This window comes from Hyla sarda, chromosome 4 (genome assembly GCF_029499605.1).
Source record: "Hyla sarda isolate aHylSar1 chromosome 4, aHylSar1.hap1, whole genome shotgun sequence".
Classification (NCBI taxonomy): domain Eukaryota; kingdom Metazoa; phylum Chordata; class Amphibia; order Anura; family Hylidae; genus Hyla; species Hyla sarda.
In genome coordinates, this window is record NC_079192.1 from 175,564,836 (window position 1) to 175,585,873 (window position 21,038).

General features: G+C 42.2%; 1 protein-coding gene across 6 annotated transcripts in view; it reads right to left on the reverse strand.

The window, feature by feature from the left end:
* The window catches only part of VPS13C (vacuolar protein sorting 13 homolog C), a 773,393-nt gene that overhangs the window by 603,431 nt on the left and 148,924 nt on the right, over positions 1 to 21,038 (reverse strand). For all 6 annotated transcript variants that reach the window (XM_056572804.1, XM_056572802.1, XM_056572807.1 and 3 more), the window contains 3 exons: positions 18,881 to 19,008; positions 14,012 to 14,118; positions 10,260 to 10,431 (listed from right to left, as the gene is read on the reverse strand). In XM_056572804.1, coding sequence (XP_056428779.1) covers positions 10,260 to 10,431; positions 14,012 to 14,118; positions 18,881 to 19,008 — 407 coding nt within the window. The remainder of the gene's footprint in view (positions 1 to 10,259; positions 10,432 to 14,011; positions 14,119 to 18,880; positions 19,009 to 21,038) is intronic.

Genomic DNA, 21,038 nt, shown 5'->3' on the forward strand with positions numbered 1-21,038 from the left:
TTTCCTAGAAGGATTTTGGTTTACTCTAGTTCATTTTGGCAAAATGTAGTCTTGCTTTTTTATGTCTCTGTGTCAGCAGTGGGGTCCTCCTGGGTCTCCTGCCATAGCGTTTCATTTCATAAAAAATGTCGACGGATAGTTCCTGCTGACAATGATGCTCCCTGAGCCTGCAGGACAACTTGAATATCTTTGGAACTTGTTTGGGGTTGCTTAACCACCATTCGGACTATCCTGCGTTGATACCTTTCATCTATTTTTCTCTTCCGTTCACGCCCAGGGAGATTAACTACAGTGCCATGGGTTGCAAACTTCTTGATAATGTTGCGCACTGTGGACAAAGGCAAATCTAGATCTCTGAAGGTGGACTTGTAACCTTTAGATTGTTGAAAATTTTCCAATTATCTCAATTTTGGTTCTCAAGTCTTCAGAAAGCTCACTTCTCCTCTTTCTGTTGTCCATGATTAGTGTAGCACACACAGACAAACAATACAAAGACTAAGTGAACTTCTCTCCTTTTTATCTGCTTTCAGGTGTGATTTTTATAATGCCCACACCTGTTACTTGCCACAGGTGAGTTTCAAGGAGCATCACATGCTTGAAACAATGTTATTTATCCACAAATTTGAAATAATTTTGTCCAGCCCAATTTAGGAGTTTGGTGTCACTTTATGTCCCATTTGTTTATTATCCTCCTTTTTTGGTTTAGTTACAATACACATAAAGGAAATAAACATGTACAGCAAAACATGTGTTATTAAATTTTCTTGAAAAATTTCAGGGGGTGCCAACATTTACGGCCATGACTAAGTTGGGTATCAATTTAACTGTATTGACCTACAGAATAAAGATAATGTGTCATTTTTACCGAAAGGTGCACTGCATAGAATCACAGTGCACTTACAAAAGTTACAAAATGGTGTTTTGTTTTTCAGTTTTGCCCCACAGATATATTTTTTTCCTGTTTCGCCTTAGATTTTGAGGTAAAATGATTGATGGTATTACAAAGTACAATAGGTGGTGCAAAAAAGAAGCCCTCATTTTGGTCTGTAGGTGGAAAATTGAAAGGGTTATGATTTATAGAAGATGAGGAGGAAAAAAAACGAATGTGCAAAAATGAAAAAAAAAAAAAAAAAAAACGTGGTCCTTAACCCCTTAAGGACCAGGCCATTTTACACCTTAGGACCAGAGCGTATTTTGAACATCTGACCACTGTCACTTTAAACATTAATAACTCTGGAATGCTTTTACTTATCATTCTGATTCTGAGATTGTATTTTCGTGACATATTCTTCTTTAACATGCTGGTAAATTTTTGTGGTAACTTGCATCCTTTCTTGGTGAAAAATCCAAAAATTTGATGAAAAAATTTAATATTTTGCTTTTTTCTAACTTTGAAGTTCTCTGCTTGTAAGGAAAATGGATATTCCAAATAAAAAAAAAATTTTATTCACATTTCCAATATGTCTACTTTATGTTTGCATTATAAAATTGACATGTTTTTACTTTTCGAAGACACCAGAGGGCTTCAAAGTTCAGCAGCAATTTTCCAATTTTTCACAAAATTTTCAAACTCACTATTTTTCAGGGACCAGTTCAGGTTTGAAGTGGATTTGAAGGGTCTTCATATTAGAAATACCCCATAAATGACCCCATTATAAAAACTACACCCCCCCCCCCCCAAAGTATTCAAAATGACATTCAGTAAGTGTGTTAACCCTTTAGGTGTTTCAAAGGAATAGCAGCAAAGTGAAGGAGAAAATTCACAATCTTCATTTTTTACACTTGCATGTTCTTGTAGACCCAATTTTGGAATTTTTACAAGGGGTAAAAGGAGAAAATGTATACTTGTATTTTTAGCCCAATTTCTCTCGAGTAAGCACATACCTCATATGTCTATGTAAATTGTTCGGCGGGCGCAGTATAGGGCTCAGAAGGGAAGGAGCGACAAGGGGATTTTGGAGAGTACGTTTTTCTGAAATGGTTTTTGGGGGACATGTTGCATTTAGGAAGCCCCTATGGTGCCAGAACAGCAAAAAAAAAAAAAAACACATGGCATACCATTTTGGAAACTAGACCCCTTGAGGAACGTAACAAGGAATAAAGTGAGCCTTAATACCCCACAGGGGTTTCACGACTTTTGCATATGTAAAAAAAAAATTTTTTTTTTCACTAAAATGTGTGTTTCCCCCCAAATTTCACATTTTTGCAAGGGTTAATAGCAGAAAATACCCCCCCAAAATTTGTAACCCCATCTCTTCTGAGTATGAAGTGCACTACGGGCGAACTACAATGCTCAGAAGAGAAGGTGTCATATTTGGCATTTTGAGAGCAAATTTTGCTCGGGGGGGCATGTCACATTTAGGAAGCCCCTATGGTGCCAGGACAGCAAAAATAACACATGGCATACTATTTCGGAAACTACATCCCTCAAGGAACATAACAAGGGGTACAGTGAGTCTTCACATCCCACAGGTGTTTGATAAATATTCATGAAGTGGGATGTGAAAATAAAAAATTTTTTACACTAAAATGCTGGGGTTACACTACAATTTTCATTTTCACAAGTGGTAAAAGGAGAAAATGTCACCGTAAGTTTGTAAATACATTTCTTTGGAGTAAGGAAATACCTCAAGTCTGGGCGTAAACAGCTTGCACACTGGTCTGAGCGTAGCAGGTCGCATTCAGGGGCCTTGAGCTTCTGCTTTGCGGCCTATAGAGCCAGAACAGTGGGACCCCCCCCCCCCCTCAAGGGGCATTATATGGGGTAAATAACTGGGGTACACTAAATAACTAAAATGGGGTACAGTGGGACATAAAATTATAAAACAGGTTATGTTCCCAGAATGATGACCCAGAGCATAGCAAAAACTAAAAAATATGCCCGCCCCAAACCCTATGGTCTGAATCATCATTCTGGGAATGTGACTAGTGTGGCCGTCGTTGCCTCAAATGTGTACCCCGCTCAGGTGGCGAGAGAGCGCTGCGCATTTGAGGCAACAAAAAAAGTCCCCGATGATAGTGACCCATGACCCAGAGAAAAAAAATACCCCCAGAGGTCTTATCAGTTTGTTTGTTTTTAGATGAGTTTTTTTGGGTGCAATTTAGTGGTTTTATGGTGTTAAAATTTGGAATGTACTCTGGACTTGGTACATTGGGGTCAAATTATGGAAAATTAAAATGAAAAGGGAAAATTTAGTACTGCATGGAAGTGTGATACTCCCTGAAGCAGTTTTTAATGCAGAGGCCCGGATGATCGGGGCAAGTGTCACATTGAGTGGTGGTGTCCTTCCGAATCCCCCTCTTGTAACACACACTGCATCTTTTCTGGGTTCGTCCCTTCTTTCCAGTGTGGGGGACTTCACCTTGATCCTGGCACCTATAACTCCAGTTCCTTGGGAAGTCCGGCCTGCTCTTTCCCGGTCGCCAAAGATCAGGACCTTTAGGACTTCTTCTTGGAACTGGAAGAATGTCCCTGTGTTGCCAGCGTACTGGGACAGTACAAAAGCGTTGTACATGGCAACCTGTACCAAGTAGACCCAACTTTTTTGTACCATACCCGTGTTTTCCGCATGGCCATGTATGGCTTGAAGACTTGATCAGAAAGATCAACTCCCCCCATATACCAATTGTAGTCCAGAATACAATCGGGCTAGAGGACTGGTGTTGTGGTACCGCGCACAGGGACAGGTGAGCTGCCGTTACCATGAATAGTGGTCAGCATAAGGACATCCCTCTTATCCTTACCCATGAAAACCTGTTGTTGGTCAGGTATAAGGGCACGGGACTCACCCTTGGGCATAGGTGTCTGCAGAAAATTTAGAGGGAGGCCTCTCTGGTTTTTCCGCACGGTCCCACAAGCGGACGTGGATCTGGCGGCAAGGGATGTGAAGAGAGGGATGCTGGTATAAAAGTTGTCCACGTACAAGTGGTAACCCTTATCCAGCAAAGGGTGCACAAGCTCCCAAACGATTTTCCCACTAACACCCAGAGTGGGGGAACAATCTGGGGGTTCAATACGGGAATCTCGTCCCTCATACACTCTAAACTTGAGAGTGTACCTGGAGGTACTCTCACTAAGTTTATAGAGCTTCACGCCATACCGTGCCTGCTTTGAGGTAATATACTGGCGGAAGATGAGTCTCCCCTTAAAACTGATGAGACTCATCAACCGAGAGCTCCCTGAGGGGTACGTAGGCCTCCAAAAATTTGGCCCCAAAGTGATCGATGACCGGCCTCACTTTGTAAAGCCGGTCATGGGCTGGATCACCTCGGGGCGGACATGCTGCATTATCTGCATAATGCAGGCATTTCCGAATGGCCTCAAACCGCCTCCGTGGCATGACCATACTGTAAAAGCGGGGTCTGGTAGAGGATGTCCCCGCTCCAGTACTGTCTGACACTTGGTTTTTTGACCAGGCCCATAAGCAGCAAGAGGCCCCAAAATGTCCTCATCTCTGCTGCATCAATGGCGTACCATTCATTGGGCCTGGCCAAAACAGAATCAGGGTGGTGGGTGATTAACTGCCTAGCGTACAGATTCGTCTGCTCCACCATGTGATTGACAAAACGGTCACTGAAAAAATAACTGAAATGGTCAATTTCAGTGAATCCAGAATTGTCAATCCGGATTCTGGCGTCGCCAACAAACTCCGGAACCCGTGGCTGATAACCCTCTGGGGGTCTCCAGACAGGTTCACCGGAAGGGGGCTCCGGTAAACTTGTCTGGGGGGTCGGACTCCTAGTACGAGCAGCATCACCACTCGCACTAGTGCCGGCCACTGGGCCACTATCATGGGGGTGCGCGGCCTCACCTGGCGGCGTCTCCGCCGCCGTGCAGGGGGCTCATCATCAGTACTAGATGATGAGGAGGACGATGAACACAGGAATGTTGGATCTTCATCGTCCTCACTGACAGATTCGGAGTCGGAGGCAAGAAAAGCGTATGCCTCCGCTGCTGAAAATGCCTGGCGAGCCATCAACTTTTTTCTACGGTGGTGGTGGTGGGGGGTTGGTGGCGGCGGGTGTGTGTGTGGGGGGGGGGGGGGTGAGTATGTAGTGTGTGTGATTGGTGTAACTAACTGTATGGGGGGGGGGGGGGGAGAGCGCTGCGGCCAAAAAAAAAAAATGGCCGAATGCAGCGCCCTGAATCCCTAATAGGGCCCGGGTCACACTAAAAAAAAATTTCAAGGGGGGAAAAAAAATTTTAACTCTTTTTTACACTTTTTTTTTTTTTTACTTTATTTTACTGGTTAACCCTACCTGTCCCTGGGGCTGTACTCTCTCCCTGCTCTAAGGGGGGTCTTCCTCTGTGAGGGGCCCCGATCCCTGGCTCCTTCTCGCAGCTCTGGCCGCTGAATTTACTCAGGGAGCAAGCAGAGCCGCGAGAAGGGGCTGTTAACCCCTCCCCTGCCGGCTGCTATTGGCCGAACGATCGTGCGGCCAATAGAAGCGATCCTGGGGGGGGGGGGGGGGGGGTGACGAAATCGCCACCTCCCCATAGATACAGAGGGTGATAGGGGGTGTATCTACACCCCCGATCACCTTGTATCTCCGGATCAGCGGGTCACACGTGACCCGCATCACCGGAATAGCCGAAAATCGCAAGTGTGAATTCACTTGAGATTTTCGGCGATCGCCTACATGGGGGGGGTCTGATGTCACCCCGGTCCGGCACGCGGCAGGGACCGAAATTCCCACGGGCGTACAGGTACGCCCTTGGTCCTTAAGTACCAGGGAGCAAAGGCGTACCTTAAGGACCCAGCCCATTTTCACCTTAAGGACCCGGCCATTTTTTGCACATCTGACCACTGTCACTAACTACTAATAACTCTGGAATACTTTAACTTTTCATTCTGATTCCGAGATTGTTTTTCCATTACATATTCTACTTTATGATAGTGGTAAATTTTCGTTGATACTTGCATTATTTCTTGGTGAAAAATTGTACAATTTGATGAAAACTTTGAGAATTTTAAATTTTTTTTATTATTATTATTTTTACTTTGAAGCTCTCTGCTTGTAAGGAAAATAGACATACCAAATACATTATATATTGATTTGCATATACAATATGTCTACTTTATGTTTGCATCATAAAGTTGACATGTTTTTACTTTTGGATGACATTAGACGGCTTCAAAATTCAGCAGCAATTTTCAAACTTTTCACAAAATTTTCAAAATCAGAATTTTTCAGGGACCAGTTTAGTTTTGAAGTGGATTTGAAGGGCATTCATATTAGAAATACCCCATAAATTACCCCATTATAAAAACGGCCACCCTCAAAGTATTCAAAATGACATTCAGTAAGAGTGTTAACCCTTTAAGTGTTTCACAGGAATAGCAGCAAATTGGAGAAAATTGAAAATCTGCATTTTTTACACATGTTCTTGTAGACCCAGTTTTTGAATTTTTACAAGGGATAAAAGGAGAGAAATCCCCCCCAAAATTTGTAACCCAATTTCTCCCGAGTAAGGAAATACCTCATATGTGTATGTAAAGTGTTCGGCGGACACAGTAGAGGGCTCAGAAGGGAAGGAGCAACAATGGGATTTTGCAAAGTGAGTTTTTCTGAAATGGTTTTTGGGGGGCAATTCGGCGATCACTACGCAAGCAAGTAAGCATACATTATGCCATTTGTGCAAGTGACTCGGAGGGACTCCCTGCCTCCATCTCCACTGCATACTGCCACAGTGTGTCTGGTTCCTCTGTCTCGCCTTCCTCATAACCCTCTAGCTGCTCCTCCTCTCCTGCCAGATGACTAGAACAACCGCCCATCTTGCAAAACCTAAACTGTGCTCCACTGTGCCCCTCCAGTTCAGCCCCCACAGGGCTCATGTGGCCGTGAGATGAAGGCGCCACGTCTCCAGTACCCTGACCAAGCATCGTTTCCAACATGTGTAGTAGTAAATGAAGCAGTGGATTAAGGTCGTTCACCCCGTAATCCTGACTAATAACGTGGCTTCCTCAAAGGGCCTGAGCAGGTATCACTTATGAGCTGCCACTGGTTGACATTGAAGTTACACAGAGGAGTCCCCCTATCCGCTTGGATCATCAAGAAATCGGTGATGGCTTTTCTCTGTTCGTATAGTCGGTCCAACATATGGAGAGTGGAATTCCAACGTGTCGAAACATCACAAACAAGACTATGTTGGGGGATACCGTTCTGACGCTGCAGCTCAAGGAGGGTGTGCTTTGAGGTGTACGAGTGGCTGAAGTGCATGCAAAGTTTACTTCCCATTGTTGGGATGTCTTTCAGATGGGGGGGGGGGGGGGGGGGGACACTTCAGGAACTGCTTGACAACCAGTTTGAACACGTGTGGCACATGCAGGGCACATGGCTCAGGCTTCCTTGTCGCAGCGCAGACAAGATGTTCTTCCCGTTATCGGTCACCATGGTTCCCATTTCCAGTTTTCGTGGAATAAGCCATGATTCCATTTCTTCATGAATGACTTAGCAGTTCCTTCCCTGTGTGACTCCGTTTGCCAAGGAAAACCATGTGAAGAACGGTGTGGCACCGCTATGCCTTGCACACATGGTATGCTGTGCTGGAGGTGCACGTTGCATATGTTGACGCAGGGCCATGGTGCCAACGTTGGGACCCTGGCCACGCTTCATCTTCTGACGACACATCTTGCATGTGGCCATGTTAACCTCCTCCGGGTGCTTGATGTAAAACTGCCACATCGCCGAATATCTGATTTTCCCACCAACAGTCCACACTGACTGCTACTGCCGCCGACTCCAGGAACCCCTGTTCCACTACCTCCCGGGAAGGCAGCCTCCTGTGAAGCAGGTGGTCTACCCTGGGCATGTTTGGGTCCAGACTTTCCACTTCTGCCACCATGCTGGCTATCAACCATGCCACAACCTTTCTGGCTCAGCTGCTGCCTCATGGGCAACCTGCAACCCTCTTCTCCTGATGATGATGATGTTGATGATGAAGCCCCTTCTGCACCCGGCTCCCCAGTGTGATCGGTTTCATTATCATTGAGTTGTGTCTGCATATCACTGATGTCCTCCTCAGGTTCCTCAACAGTGTCTGCTTCAGGAGCCTGAACGCTCGCAAAACCACCTCCTACGTCACTCTCCTCATCACTACTTGTCCGCCTGGCGGAGGAAGCGGCGGATGTCTCCACCACTTCTTGGCTGAGCAGTAGCTGCTGACTGTCCTCTAGTAGATTGTTCTCACTAAATAGTGGAGCTGAACCCACAGCATGAGATACTTCTGTGGGGGAGGGAACAGCATAGGATAGAGGCAATGGAAGGACAGGCACTGCCATGCCAACTGAGGGTTGTGTCTGAGAAACCCACCGACTGTTGACTGGGGGTGCCAGATGTCACATGTGATGAAGTGGATGACCGTGTTAACCAATCGGTCGAAACTGGTCGAAACACGACCGCAAGCTGATACCGGGAGCTCAGGCCTCTTGCTGCGACTCCTGCTGCCACTTGCCCCTAGTCTGCTATGGTCTTTGTGTACTTTTGGCAGGCCTTTCACAGTAACTAGGCCCTTAAGACTTTAACAGGAAAAAAATGGTACACCACCTATGTACGCACAGGTTACACTTAATAGAGGACAATACACTCCGCTATGCAACCTGTCTTAGGAACTAATAGCAGGTGATTATGGCTTTTAGTGCTCTGCTTACCCTAACTGTCTGGCTACTATTAGCTTTTCAGTTGTTGTACACACCAGTGTTGCAGCACACAGTCGCTGTGTACTACACCCAAAATTACCCTCTCTCTCTCAATCTCTCTCCCTTCCTTATCAGTGCTTCTAGGCTGGATTTGGGCTTGAGGGGAATTGATGCTGTAAAAATGCTTTTCTGTGCAACATACACTGCTCTCTGTCCCTCTCTGCAACAGAACGCTGAAGTGACTGACCGCAAGATGGCTGCCGATTATATAGGGCTGTGACATCACAGTGGTGGGTGACTGCTGATAGGCTGCATGTGATTCAGGGTCATCCCGCCTACCTGCCTTGCGCCTTCCCAGCGTTCCTTGCCCCATGTCCTGACAAGTGGAGCCGCCATCTTAGATGCCTTGGAGCCTGGACCGAACTAAATGGAGTTTAACAAAGTGATTCATGTGATCGAATCACGGCGATATTCGCATTCGTTTCAAAGCAAATTTTTCCTGAAATTCTTAACGAATTCCGAATTGTCAGATTTGGTTCGCTCATTCCAATCAATACAATGAAAATCATACCCATGTTTACATACTTTTCTATTATCGTACAGTTTTTAAAAAAAATCTTAATTTTGTTTTTCTTTTACAAAATCAGTATGTTTAAAAATCAACCTATTTTGACCACTTATAACTTTCTCAGTTTTCCGTATATGGGTCTGAATGAAAGCTCATTTTATGCGCCATAACCTGTAGTTTTTTAAATGACACTGCTTTTGTGTATATGTTAAAATGTATCGCTTTATAATTTTTTGTGAATGTGATGCGACCAAAAAGCAGCAATAATTTTTTTTTTTTCTTACGTTTACGCCATTCACCATATGGGTTCATTAACATTATATTTTGAAAGATAGGACTTTTACGCACGCAGCAATACAAAACAGTTTAATAATTATATTTTTTTACGCTTTTTTGAGTAAAATGGGGAAAAAGGGTGCTTTAAACTTTTATGGGGGAAGGGCTTATTCACTATTTAATTTTTTTTTATTAACACTTTTTTTTACTTTTATTTTTAACTCATTATGTCCCCATAGGGGACTGTCTATAGCAATCATAAGATTGCTGATACTGTTCAGTGCTATGCATAGGCATAGCACTGATAAGTATTATCGTAGCTCTTCTGCTCTGGTCTGCCGGAAGGCAGATCAGAGCAAGAGACCCCGGAAGAGCAGGGAAGAGAAGGAGACCAATCTTGGACAATGAGATTGTAAACTATATAGAAGGATGTTGCAATAGCCAATTGGGCGATAAGAGCATGCACTGGTATTTTCATAAAAGTTGAAGATGTATTTGAATTCAGCAGGCAGTAGGTGGTAAGGGCTTGGATGTTTGGTTTGAAACACAGGCTAAAAGTTAAGATGGGTTGTGGGGATTGTAGGCTACAGTTTTCTCTGGTGAGGCCACTCTTATGCTTTAAGTACAGTAAACACTCTCCAAAAGACCACCTCTTTGAAAAGACCTTCCCGTTATTAGATCAGATATCACATGACAAATTTAGTACACTTGGGGCCAGCATGGTTATAACAAACAGAATAAAGTAAACAAGGTTACAGTATAGATAACCTAATTACCTGTATCTGCTTTGTGATTTCTTCAGGAACTTTTGTTTGCGTCAGTTTGACCTTGTATGCATTTTTGTAGTTTTTTAAGTTTTCCCTGTGCTGTGAGATGTGAAGCCATGACCACATTCTTGTTCTTCTTCTAACATGAACTTCCAAGATGCTGGTAATTGCATACAACCACCTGCACACGAAACAGAAAATGTCAATTAACTATATTGGTAAAGATGTTGAATAAAACAATGAAAGTCTTGTGTGTTTTCTCAGACAGAGATTTAATATACTTATTAACCCCATAATAACCAGAAACTGATCTAACCATCACTTTTGTCAACAAAATGACATTTTTGTGGGTACTGTTCAGTTTTTTTCTAGTCCCATAAAAAAAAACCTCTGGTTGCTCATATAATACACTGCACTACTATTGTAGTGCAGTGTATTATGCCTGCAATCTATACAATCATGGCCTCCAGCGCAGCTGTATACAGGCACGTACATGGCAGGCTGAGGAGCCTTGAGAAGGCCCCCAGCTGCCATGAAAACCAGCGATTGTGTTGTCAGGCTGCTCACAGAATCCTACAAATGTATTACACAACATGGGCATGACCTGACCGTGGTGAGCAATGGTTTAAACTGCCTGGTTCAGAGTTCTGGCAAATAGCACGGGAGCCCAGCTGTTCTGCTGGCTAAGGACAACTGGTCATTAAAGTGTTAAATAAATAAACAAATAGATAAATGAGTTCAGCTGTGTTTTTTTGTTTTGTATTTTGTTTTACATAAACTCTTCAATTAAACATTACAGGTAAATATAACCAATCTGTAATGATTTAAACACCAAGGAAAAACAAATGTTTTGATGTAACATAGTAGAAACAGTAGAACAAATTTTGGAACTTGTTACAGACAAACATTGGACTGTACACTGCACTTCTAAAAACCTGCGTGGTTACATTAACAAATCAGATAGTGACACAATGATTTTAGTTTTTGAGGCCCTCAGAGACCCTTCCTTGGTGCACAGATATTTCTCCATTTCAGGGGGCAGGACCAGAGATTGATTGTTTTTCAGCAGTATTCACACTGGGACTTTCTTTCCAATCACAAGGCAGCACCAATGCCTCTCTGTTATGCCATGACAAACTGCTGGTGAAAGTGCATTGGATTAACCAGGCTGGAACAAAGATAACATTTTGAAAGTGCACTGTGTGAATACATTAGTAGGAACACAAGTAATTACACAAGGGACAGCTACCCAGAACTTTATAGGTGCTCAGAAAAAAGAGGTATACCTTGATTAAAATTTTAAGCACAACATGAAGTCTCTAGAGGGGGCAGTCTGGCTCACAAATTATAAGTACACAGCCCAGGATCTCTACCTTTTTCCTGTGTATAGCTCTAGCTAAATCCTGCCCTTACCATAAGTTTTCTGTCGTGGTGTTTCTATTACTAGAGACAGACTAGGCCTAACAACAGACAACGGACTGCAGGGGAGTAAAAGACCTAGAGATAAGTACTTAAGGTGTTTTTTGGGTTAAAGAGTCATTTTTGTTAATTGATTGGTTTACAGATGTTAGAAAGTACATAAGCTATCATATGGAAGGTAGTTGTTTGAAACTTAAGTGAGCCGAGAGTTGAGAGCATAAACTTAATAAAATATCAGCTGCTTGTGGTTGTCACTATAAAAGTTGAAGAGGTGTTAACTGTTTCTAATCACATCAGTAACTATACACAAAATTTGCCCAGATTTTGAAAGTGCAGATTTCTAAGTCCACAACGCCCAGATAATTCAGACAGTATTTCCCACTGATGGCATAATTATAATTAGAGATGAGCGAACTTACAGTAAATTCGATTCGTCACGAACTTCTCGGCTCGGCAGTTGATGAATTTTCCTGCATAAATTAGTTCAGCTTTCCGTTGCTCCGGTGGGCTGGAAAAGGTGGATACAGTCCTAGGAGACTCTTTCCTAGGAATGTATCCACCTTTTCCAGCCCACCGGAGCACCTGAAGGCTGAACTAATTTACGCAGGATAAGTCATGAACTGCCGAGCAGAGAAGTTCGTGACGAATCGAATTTACTGTAAGTTCGCTCATCTCTAATTGTAATCTTATAGCAACGGTATAGTGACACTTAATTCAAAGAGAGAGAGAGAGTTCATGTACAATAGCTCCAGCAGAGAAGTAGAAAAAAAAGCTGAATTTACCAATTTGTCAAATCCAATTTACAGTTTTATTGTGGAGTACACAAAGTAATGTGCAAGATAAACACAGGCAACAGCCATTTCACAGAAACGTTACACTGCATATTACATTGTGTACTTCACAAAAAAAAACTGTATTTTACAAATTAGCGAGTGCTGCTTTTTCTACTTATCTTCAGGAGATTATGATGTCTAAGTAAAAAAGAAAATGAGTTAAATATCATCATTATACTATTCACTCAGGGATGTGGAAATTGTATTGCCCGACACGGGACATGCAGTTCCGGGCGCCAGGCAGGTTATTTCTTCAAGCATTTAGCCCTGATTCAGGCAAGCAGTGCTAAATGCCAGAAGAATTCACATATGACGGGGCAACCAGTCTTGCTCCGTCACTAAACTGCTATAGACCGCAGATGTATGCTGCAGCCTATAGCGAGGTATCCTGGCGGAGGTATGCGCAATGAGTGACGTCATCGCACGACGACAGCGTCCTGCGTGGCGCGTTCGATAAGGTCACTCACCGTGTGCACCCGTGCCAGGAAGTCCCTGCAGGGAACAGTGAGATGTAAGTAACCATGAGTCACCAATTAAAACTTGGCTTACTACTTAAGGGAGGACCTGCCTACCACCAGGGGGCTAACCTATCTACTTAGGGGTATAATTGTTTAAATGGGAGCCCTCCCTGCCGGGAGTCATATCTATCTAGGGGCCTGTCTACCTACTGGGAAGCCCTACCTGATCATCAGGTAGGGCTCCCAAGTAGGTAGAAAGGTCCCCAGATAGATATGACCCCCATCAGTGATGGGGTCATATCTATCTGGGGCCTGTTTACCTACTGGGGGTCATATCTAGTTGTGGGCCTGTGTACCTACTGGGGAGCCCTACCTGATGGAGGTCATATCAATCTGGGGGCCTGGAAACATACTGGGGAGTCATACCTAATGGGCGACATATCTATCTGGGGATCTGTCTGCCTACAGCGGGAGCCCACCCTTCCCACCAACTGGGGGGGGGGGGGGACATAGCTATCTGGGGCATTATTTACTTACTAGGGGGGCCCTACCTGCCTACCTAATGAGGGGATGTACCTGCCTGATAAAGGGACATATCTTCCTGAAGGGGGGGGGACTACCTACTTAATGGGGCAGACTTACTTATCAGGGACCCTATCCACCTAATGGGGTGAAATACTGGTCTACCTATTTACATACTATTTTGGTTGAAATTACTTCATCTACCAGGACAAGTGGATTGTCATGAAGGACAAGTAGATTGTGCTCTGTATTAGTCCCTTGGACAAGTCATTTATTTATTTTTTTTTTTTAAATGTCCACACCCCTGTATACACTGCTATCTTACTTGCATTATTGGGAAAAATAAAAGTAGATGCATGGTTGCTGCTATACATTGTAATAAGTCACAGTTATGTAAATCACAAGCAAGTCAACAATTATCAATAACCATGCCAACATACTCCATCATCCTTTATTAAAAAGTACTGAAAGAGGGATTGATGATAAGACAAATCTGAAAAAAATTAGATTTTTCAGAGTCGGCACATACCATTCACTAGGGGCTTCCTTCAGATTTACAACTGGTCGGTATTTTCGGTATGGTAAATTCCTAACCATGTAGTCCACAGACTCCAACACATCAATCATACTGAGGTACTTAAAGTAAAATTAAGAAAATAAACAAGTTATATATATTTACCATTCGATACATTGTTGGCATAATATAGAGGTCAGAAGATAACAAAAAGAACACTTTAAGCAATATATGTTTCCAAGCAAAATCACAATGGGGAAATTAATCATTGCATTTAGAATTTTTTATTTGCTTACACCGGGCAAACGAAATGTCGCACATGCATCTAAGCACTTTTTTTGCGACTTCTGTTGGTATGTATAAAATAGCAAACAGCCTTACCTACACAACATTCAGTTTTCCCTATGCAGTGGTTGAGAATTTATCAAGTGCGAATAGTGCACATACAGTCATGGTCGTAAATGTTGACACCCCTGAAATTTTTCAAGAAAATGAAGTATTTTAACAGAAAAGTATTGCAGTAACACATGCTTTGCTATACACATGTTTATTCCCTTTGTGTGTATTGGAACTAAACCAAAAAAAGGGAGGAAAAAAGCAAATTGGACATAATGTCAAACCAAACTCCAAAAATGGGCTGGACAAAATTATTGGCACCCTTAACTTAATATTTGGTGGCACACCCTTTGGAAAAAATAACTGAAATCAGTCACTTCCTATAACCATCAATAAGTTTCTTACACCTCTCAGCCGGAATGTTGGACAACTCTTCCTTTGCAAACTGCTCCAGGTCTCTCCTACTGGAAGGGTGCCTTTTCCCAACAGCAATTTTAAGATCTCTCCACAGGTGTTCAATGGGATTTAGATCTGGACTCATTGCTGGCCACTTCAGAACTCTCCAGCGCTTTGTTGCCATCCATTTCTGGGGGCTTTTTGACGTATGTTTGGGGTCATTGTTCTGCTGGAAGACCCAATATCTCGGACGCAAACCCAGCTTTCTGACACTGGGCTGTACAGTGTGACCCAAAATCCATTGGTAATTCTCAGATTTCATGACGCCTTGCACAAATTCAAGGCACCCAGTGCAAGAGGCAGCAAAACAACCCCAAAACATCATTGAACCTCCACCATATTTACCTGTAGGTATTGTGTTCTTTTCTTTGTAGGCCACATTCCGTTTTCGGTAAACAGTACAATGATGTGCTTTACCAAAAAAGCTCTACCTTGGTCTCTTCTGTCCACAAGATATTTCCCAGAAGGATTTTGGCTTACTCAAGTTCATTTTGGTAAAATGTAGTCTTGCTTTTTTATGTCTCTGTGTCAGCAGTGGGGTCCTCCTGGGTCTCCTGCCATAGCGTTTCATTTAATTTAAAAGTTGACGGATAGTTCGCGCTGACACTGATGCTCCCTGAGCCTGCAGGACAGCTTGAATATCTTTGGAACTTGTTTTGGGCTGCTTATCCACCATCTGGACTATCCTGCGTTGACACCTTTCATCAATTTTTCTCTTCCGTCCACGCCCTGGGAGATTAGCTACAGTGCCATGATAATGTTGAGCACTGTGGACAAAGGCAAACCTAGATCTCTGGAGATGGACTTGTAACTAGAGATGAGCGAACTTACAGTAAATTAGATTTGTCACGAACTTCTCGGCTCGGCAGTTGATGACTTTTCCTGCGTAAATTAGTTCAGCCTACAGGTGCTCCGGTGGGCTGGAAAAGGTGGATACATTCCTAGGAAAGAGTCGCCTAGGACTGTATCCACCTTTTCCAGCCCAGGGGAGCACCTGAAAGCTGAACTAATTTATGCAGGAAAATGCATCAACTGCCGAGCCGAGAAGTTCGTGACGAATCGAATTTACTGTAAGTTCGCTCATCTCTACTTGTAACCTTGAGATTGTTGATATTTTTCCACAATTTTGGTTTTCAAGTCCTCTTCTCCTCTTCTGTTGTCCATGCTTTTTTTTTTATATATATTTTATTATATTTTAAATCCATACAGAATTTTACATAAATACACTCCGAAAAACATAATCATCAATTTACATAACTAAATTGTTATTTATATATTATATATATGTATTAGGTTTACAAGAGAAAATTAAAAAAAAAAGGAAAAAAGAGGAGAGAAAAAAAAAAGTGGCTTCAAAGTCCACCTCAACCTCTGTTTATCCACTTCTTCCAAATTAAGTCAAATTTATCTGCTATACCCCTTTTTAAATATATTGCATTTTCCCAAGCCACTATCTTCTCCATCTTTTTAATGAAATAAAGCATAGTCGGGGGATTCGGGTCTTTCCAAAATTGAGCTATTAATTTCCTGGCATTATATAATAGTCTAGCCAGGGCAATTTTAACCCCTTAAGGACTCAGGGTTTTTCCGTTTTTTGCACTTTCGTTTTTTCCTCCTTACCTTTTAAAAATCATAACCCTTTCAATTTTCCACCTAAAAATCCATATTATGGCTTATTTTTTGCATCGCCAATTCTACTTCGCAGTGACAGTCATTTTACCCAAAAATGCACGGCGAAACGGAAAAAAAATCATTGTGCGACAAACTCGAAAAAAAAAACGCCATTTTGTAACTTTTGGGGGCTTCCGTTTCTACGCAGTGCATATTTCGGTAAAAATTACACCTTATTCTGTAGGTCCATACGGTTAAAATGATACCCTATTTATATAGGTTTGATTTTGTCGCACATCTGGAAAAAATCATAACTACATGCAGGAAAATTTATACGTTTAAAAATGTAATCTTCTGACCCCTATAACTTTATTTTTCCACATACGGGGCGGTATGAGGACTCATTTTTTGCGCCGTGATCTGAAGTTTTTATCGGTATGATTTTTGTTTTGATCGGACTTTTTGATCACTTTTTAATGGTTTAAAAAGTGACCAAAATACGCTTTTTTGGACATTGGAATTTTTTTCCGCGTACGCCATTGACCGTGCGGTCTAATTAATGATATATTTTTATAGTTCGGACATTTACACACGCGGCGATACCACATGTTTATTTTTTTTTTTTTTACACTGTTTTATTTTTTTTTATGGGAAAAGGGGGGTGATTCAAACTTTTATTAGGGAAGGGGTTAAATGACCTTTATTAACACTTTTTTTTTACATTTTTTTTGCAGTGTTACAGGTCCCATAGGGACCTATAACACTGCACACACTGACCTCCTATGCTGATCACTGGCGTATATTAACACGCCTGTGATCAGCATTATCGGCGCTTGACTGCTCCTGCCTGGATCTCAGGCACAGAGCAGTCATTCGCCGATCGGACACCGGGGAGGCAGGTAAGGGCCCTCCCGGTGTCCGATCAGCTGTTCGGGACACCGCTATTTCACCGCGGCGGTCCCGAACAGCCCGACTGAGCAGCTGGGTCACTTTCAGTTTCACTTTAGAAGCGGCAGTCAGCTTTGACCGCCGCTTCTAAAGGGTTAATACCGCACATCGCCGCGATCGGCGATGTGTGGTATTAGCCGCGGGTCCCGGCCGTTGATTAGCGCCGGGACCGACGCGATATCGCGGGAGCCGGCGCAGGACGTAAATATACGTCCTGCGTTGTTAAGGGGTTAATGTGAGCTGACCCAGTAATGCTATCCAAGTATCCTAGTATACAAGTTTTTAACTCCATGGGTATAGTAATATCCCATACCTCCCTGACATACTATATTATCAATTTCCAATAACTCTGAATATATACACAATCCCAGAACATATGTGTAATGTCTGCAGTATCTTCTAAACACCACGGGCATATTGCGTCCTTTCGATAACTAATCTTAAAGAGAAGGGCAGGAGTCCTATACGACCTATACAAAATATATAATTGAGTTAATCTAGCCCCTTCTGCAAGAGCCTGGGTTGGAATATTTTCAAGACTAGACCTCCATTCGTCCCCGCTGACATTCGCTTCCAGTTGCCATTTATTCATACTTGTAGAACTCTTTCCATCTAATAATTGATATATTCTAGAAATAAACCCCCTCTGTTTTTCAGATTTTATTATTAAATCCAAAACTAGGTCCCCAGTTGCTACTATAGGAAGATATTTTTGTTGGGCTACAAACACATGTTGCAGGTGAAGGTTGTCCATGCTTAGTGTGGCACACACAGACACACAATGCAAAGACTAAGTGAACTTCTCTCCTTTTGATCTGCTTTCAGGTGTGATTTTTATATTGCCCACACCTGTCACTTGCCCCAGGTGAGTTTAAAGGATCATCACATGCTTGAAACAATAGTACTTTTCTACAATTTCTATAGGGTGCCAATAATTTTGTCCAGCCCATTTTTGGAGTTTGGTGTGACATTATGTCCAATTTGCTTTTTTGCCTCCCTTTTTGGTTTAGTTCCAATACACACAAAGGGAATAAAAATGTGTATAGCAAAACATGTGTTACTGCAATCTTTTTCTGTGAGAAATTCTTAACTTTCTTGAAAAATTTCAGAGGTGCCAACATTTAAGGCCATGACTGTAGGCATAAAAAACAGTCGATAACATTTTCAAAAAGTCACAAGTCAAAGCCAGGTCAGGCCTGGCTTTCAAAACTGCCTTGGGAGAACACTTTTAAAAAGTCTCACAAAAAGCTGCAGAGACTTCCTGTGCGGAAAAGTCGAAGAGTAGAGAAAGAAGCGAGTTATAGTTTTTTGCTTATGCGCACCAAATTTATCAACCTCCCTTGATGGTATGATAAATACGTTGCACATAAGCAAAACCCAAAACAAAAAAAAACAAAATATTACTTCAAACGCACTTTCCAAAGACAACAATGATAAATCTCCCTCATAGTGACGACAGAAAATAGAATATTATTTTGTTTTTTCTAAATCCTCTGTGTAAGTAACACAAAACATGAAGTGAATTTTACTTACCTGTGGCTTGGTTAGTTCTATTGCAATATCTTGAACCTCCATATTCCAATCTAACTTTGGTGTTCGCAGTTCTAGTTCTGCATTTGGGTTGATGTAAAGTTTTGCTGAAGCAGATACTGGCTTAAAGACTTAAAAAGAAAAGGGAATTGATATCATAATATTAAAAACAGATATTAGACATTGACATACATGGGAAAAAACGGTCATATGTCATTTTTGTGTACAATTAGAAAAATCAGATTTCAAAGATTAATGCCTAGAAGGGACTAGTAGTTCTTAAAAAGATCCAGCTGGTGTAGACAGTCTAGAGCTGTGTTCACTCACTGCGGTTTTTCAACAGTTTTAATGAATTTTTTTCTGCTATTTTGAAGTGATTATGGCAAAATGTGTACAATAGCAGTAACAGAACAATTTTGGCACAATGTAATCAAAATCATGGAGAAAAAAATGCTATAAAAATGTGAAACCCCTCACAGTGTGAATACAGCCTTGCATGCAATGGTCCCTGGTAACAAATCCCTAGTGCCACCTATATGTAACTACTGTAAGTCAATGGGTGCAACCCAATAGAGGCTATCCTTCCAAAACAGTGCTGCTTTTAGAGCCATGTCTCTGGTTTAGCTGGTATCTCTGGTCATGATTAAAGGCTCTTTACTAGATCAAACACTGTCTTTCAAGAAAACTACCTACACTGGGTATTAGGGAAGTAATTTTATTCCTTCTGGAGAAGTAGTAAATTGCAGAAATTCACCGGTAAGTCATTAAAAGCTTAAGGAAACAAGGGATGTTTTATAGGTAGCAATCAAGCACAACTAGCACAATCACAGTTTTCAATGAAACATTATTAGATTTTCTTTTATCATTCTTAGCAATTGGTTGCTTACAAACCATACTAATTTTTTACAGAAATATTTATGAAGGAAATAATTTCATACTGTATATTACTATTTCCCTGTTAATTTTGTGAAAAAAAACATAACATACTAAGGAGCAGAAAGGGAATATATTGCTCTACTGACCACATATCAGCTGTTTCCAATCGTTCACCTTTAGTATTTGTAAATGGTGTATGTCAAACATTTCCAAAGAATACCATGCTACCATTTTATTGGCATAAATCGGCTACTGATACTATATGATTTATACTGTGCCATTCTACATAGAAAAGTGAAGTAGCAGCAGTACGTTTTCCTATAGAGTGAAAAAGTAGATGGCGATGACTGTAGAAATCAGAGAATTCTAGGTTGCCAACTTTGAGCAGGTAATGTGATATGTCTGTTTAGTTAACACATTAGAATTTAATAAACTGCTTATCACGGGAGTCCAACTGTGAGAAGAACAAGGGGCCAAAGCTTCTTTAGATTTCAGTCTGCCCAGCAGTGCTCCAGTTAACCCACTGGGCAAGGACGGGAAACACAGTTTCCTTCAAGCAAATGGGGTACTAACAACTAGTCCAAGTAGAAGAGTAAAGCGAGGCCTAAGCTTTAACCTGGGAGCACGGCTAGACATTGGCAGAATCACTGGGAAAATCTTCTGCACATAACTACTGCAGCAAAAAGCAGAATAACAGGGTAACTAATTCAAATATTTGGGGACCAAGAAATATATGGTCATGTTCAGTCTGCCAGATCCAGAAGGATTTACATGGTGTCATTCTTCTGGCTAATGGCATTAATAAGATGTGAGGCAAGAATAACCCTTTGGCTAACAATCACTGTAAGTGACAAAGCTAAAATGAAGCATCTTTTTCATATACCTACATTTAAAGATGTCCAGTGAAGAAAAAATTCACACCCAGCACATTAGCTGATTAACCCCTTAAGGACACGTCTTTGTACTTAAGGATACAGGGCCCATGGGAATTCCGGTCACAGCCGCTCGCGTGGACCGGACCGGGATGCTGCTGAAATAATTCAGCAGATGTCGCCCCCCCCCCCCCCCCCCCCCCACAAATTTCAACGATTACTGCAAAAAGCCGATCAATTCAGCGATTCCGGGTTGATCGGCTCTGTGGTGACCTGATCGCTGGAATATAGGGATGATCGTAGCTGTCAGAGACAGCCCCGATTATACTGAAGGATAGGAGTGAGGTGGCAGGGGTGCCACCTCCTCCTATCCCCTGCCATTGGTCGAACAGGACTGGCCAACCATTGGCAAT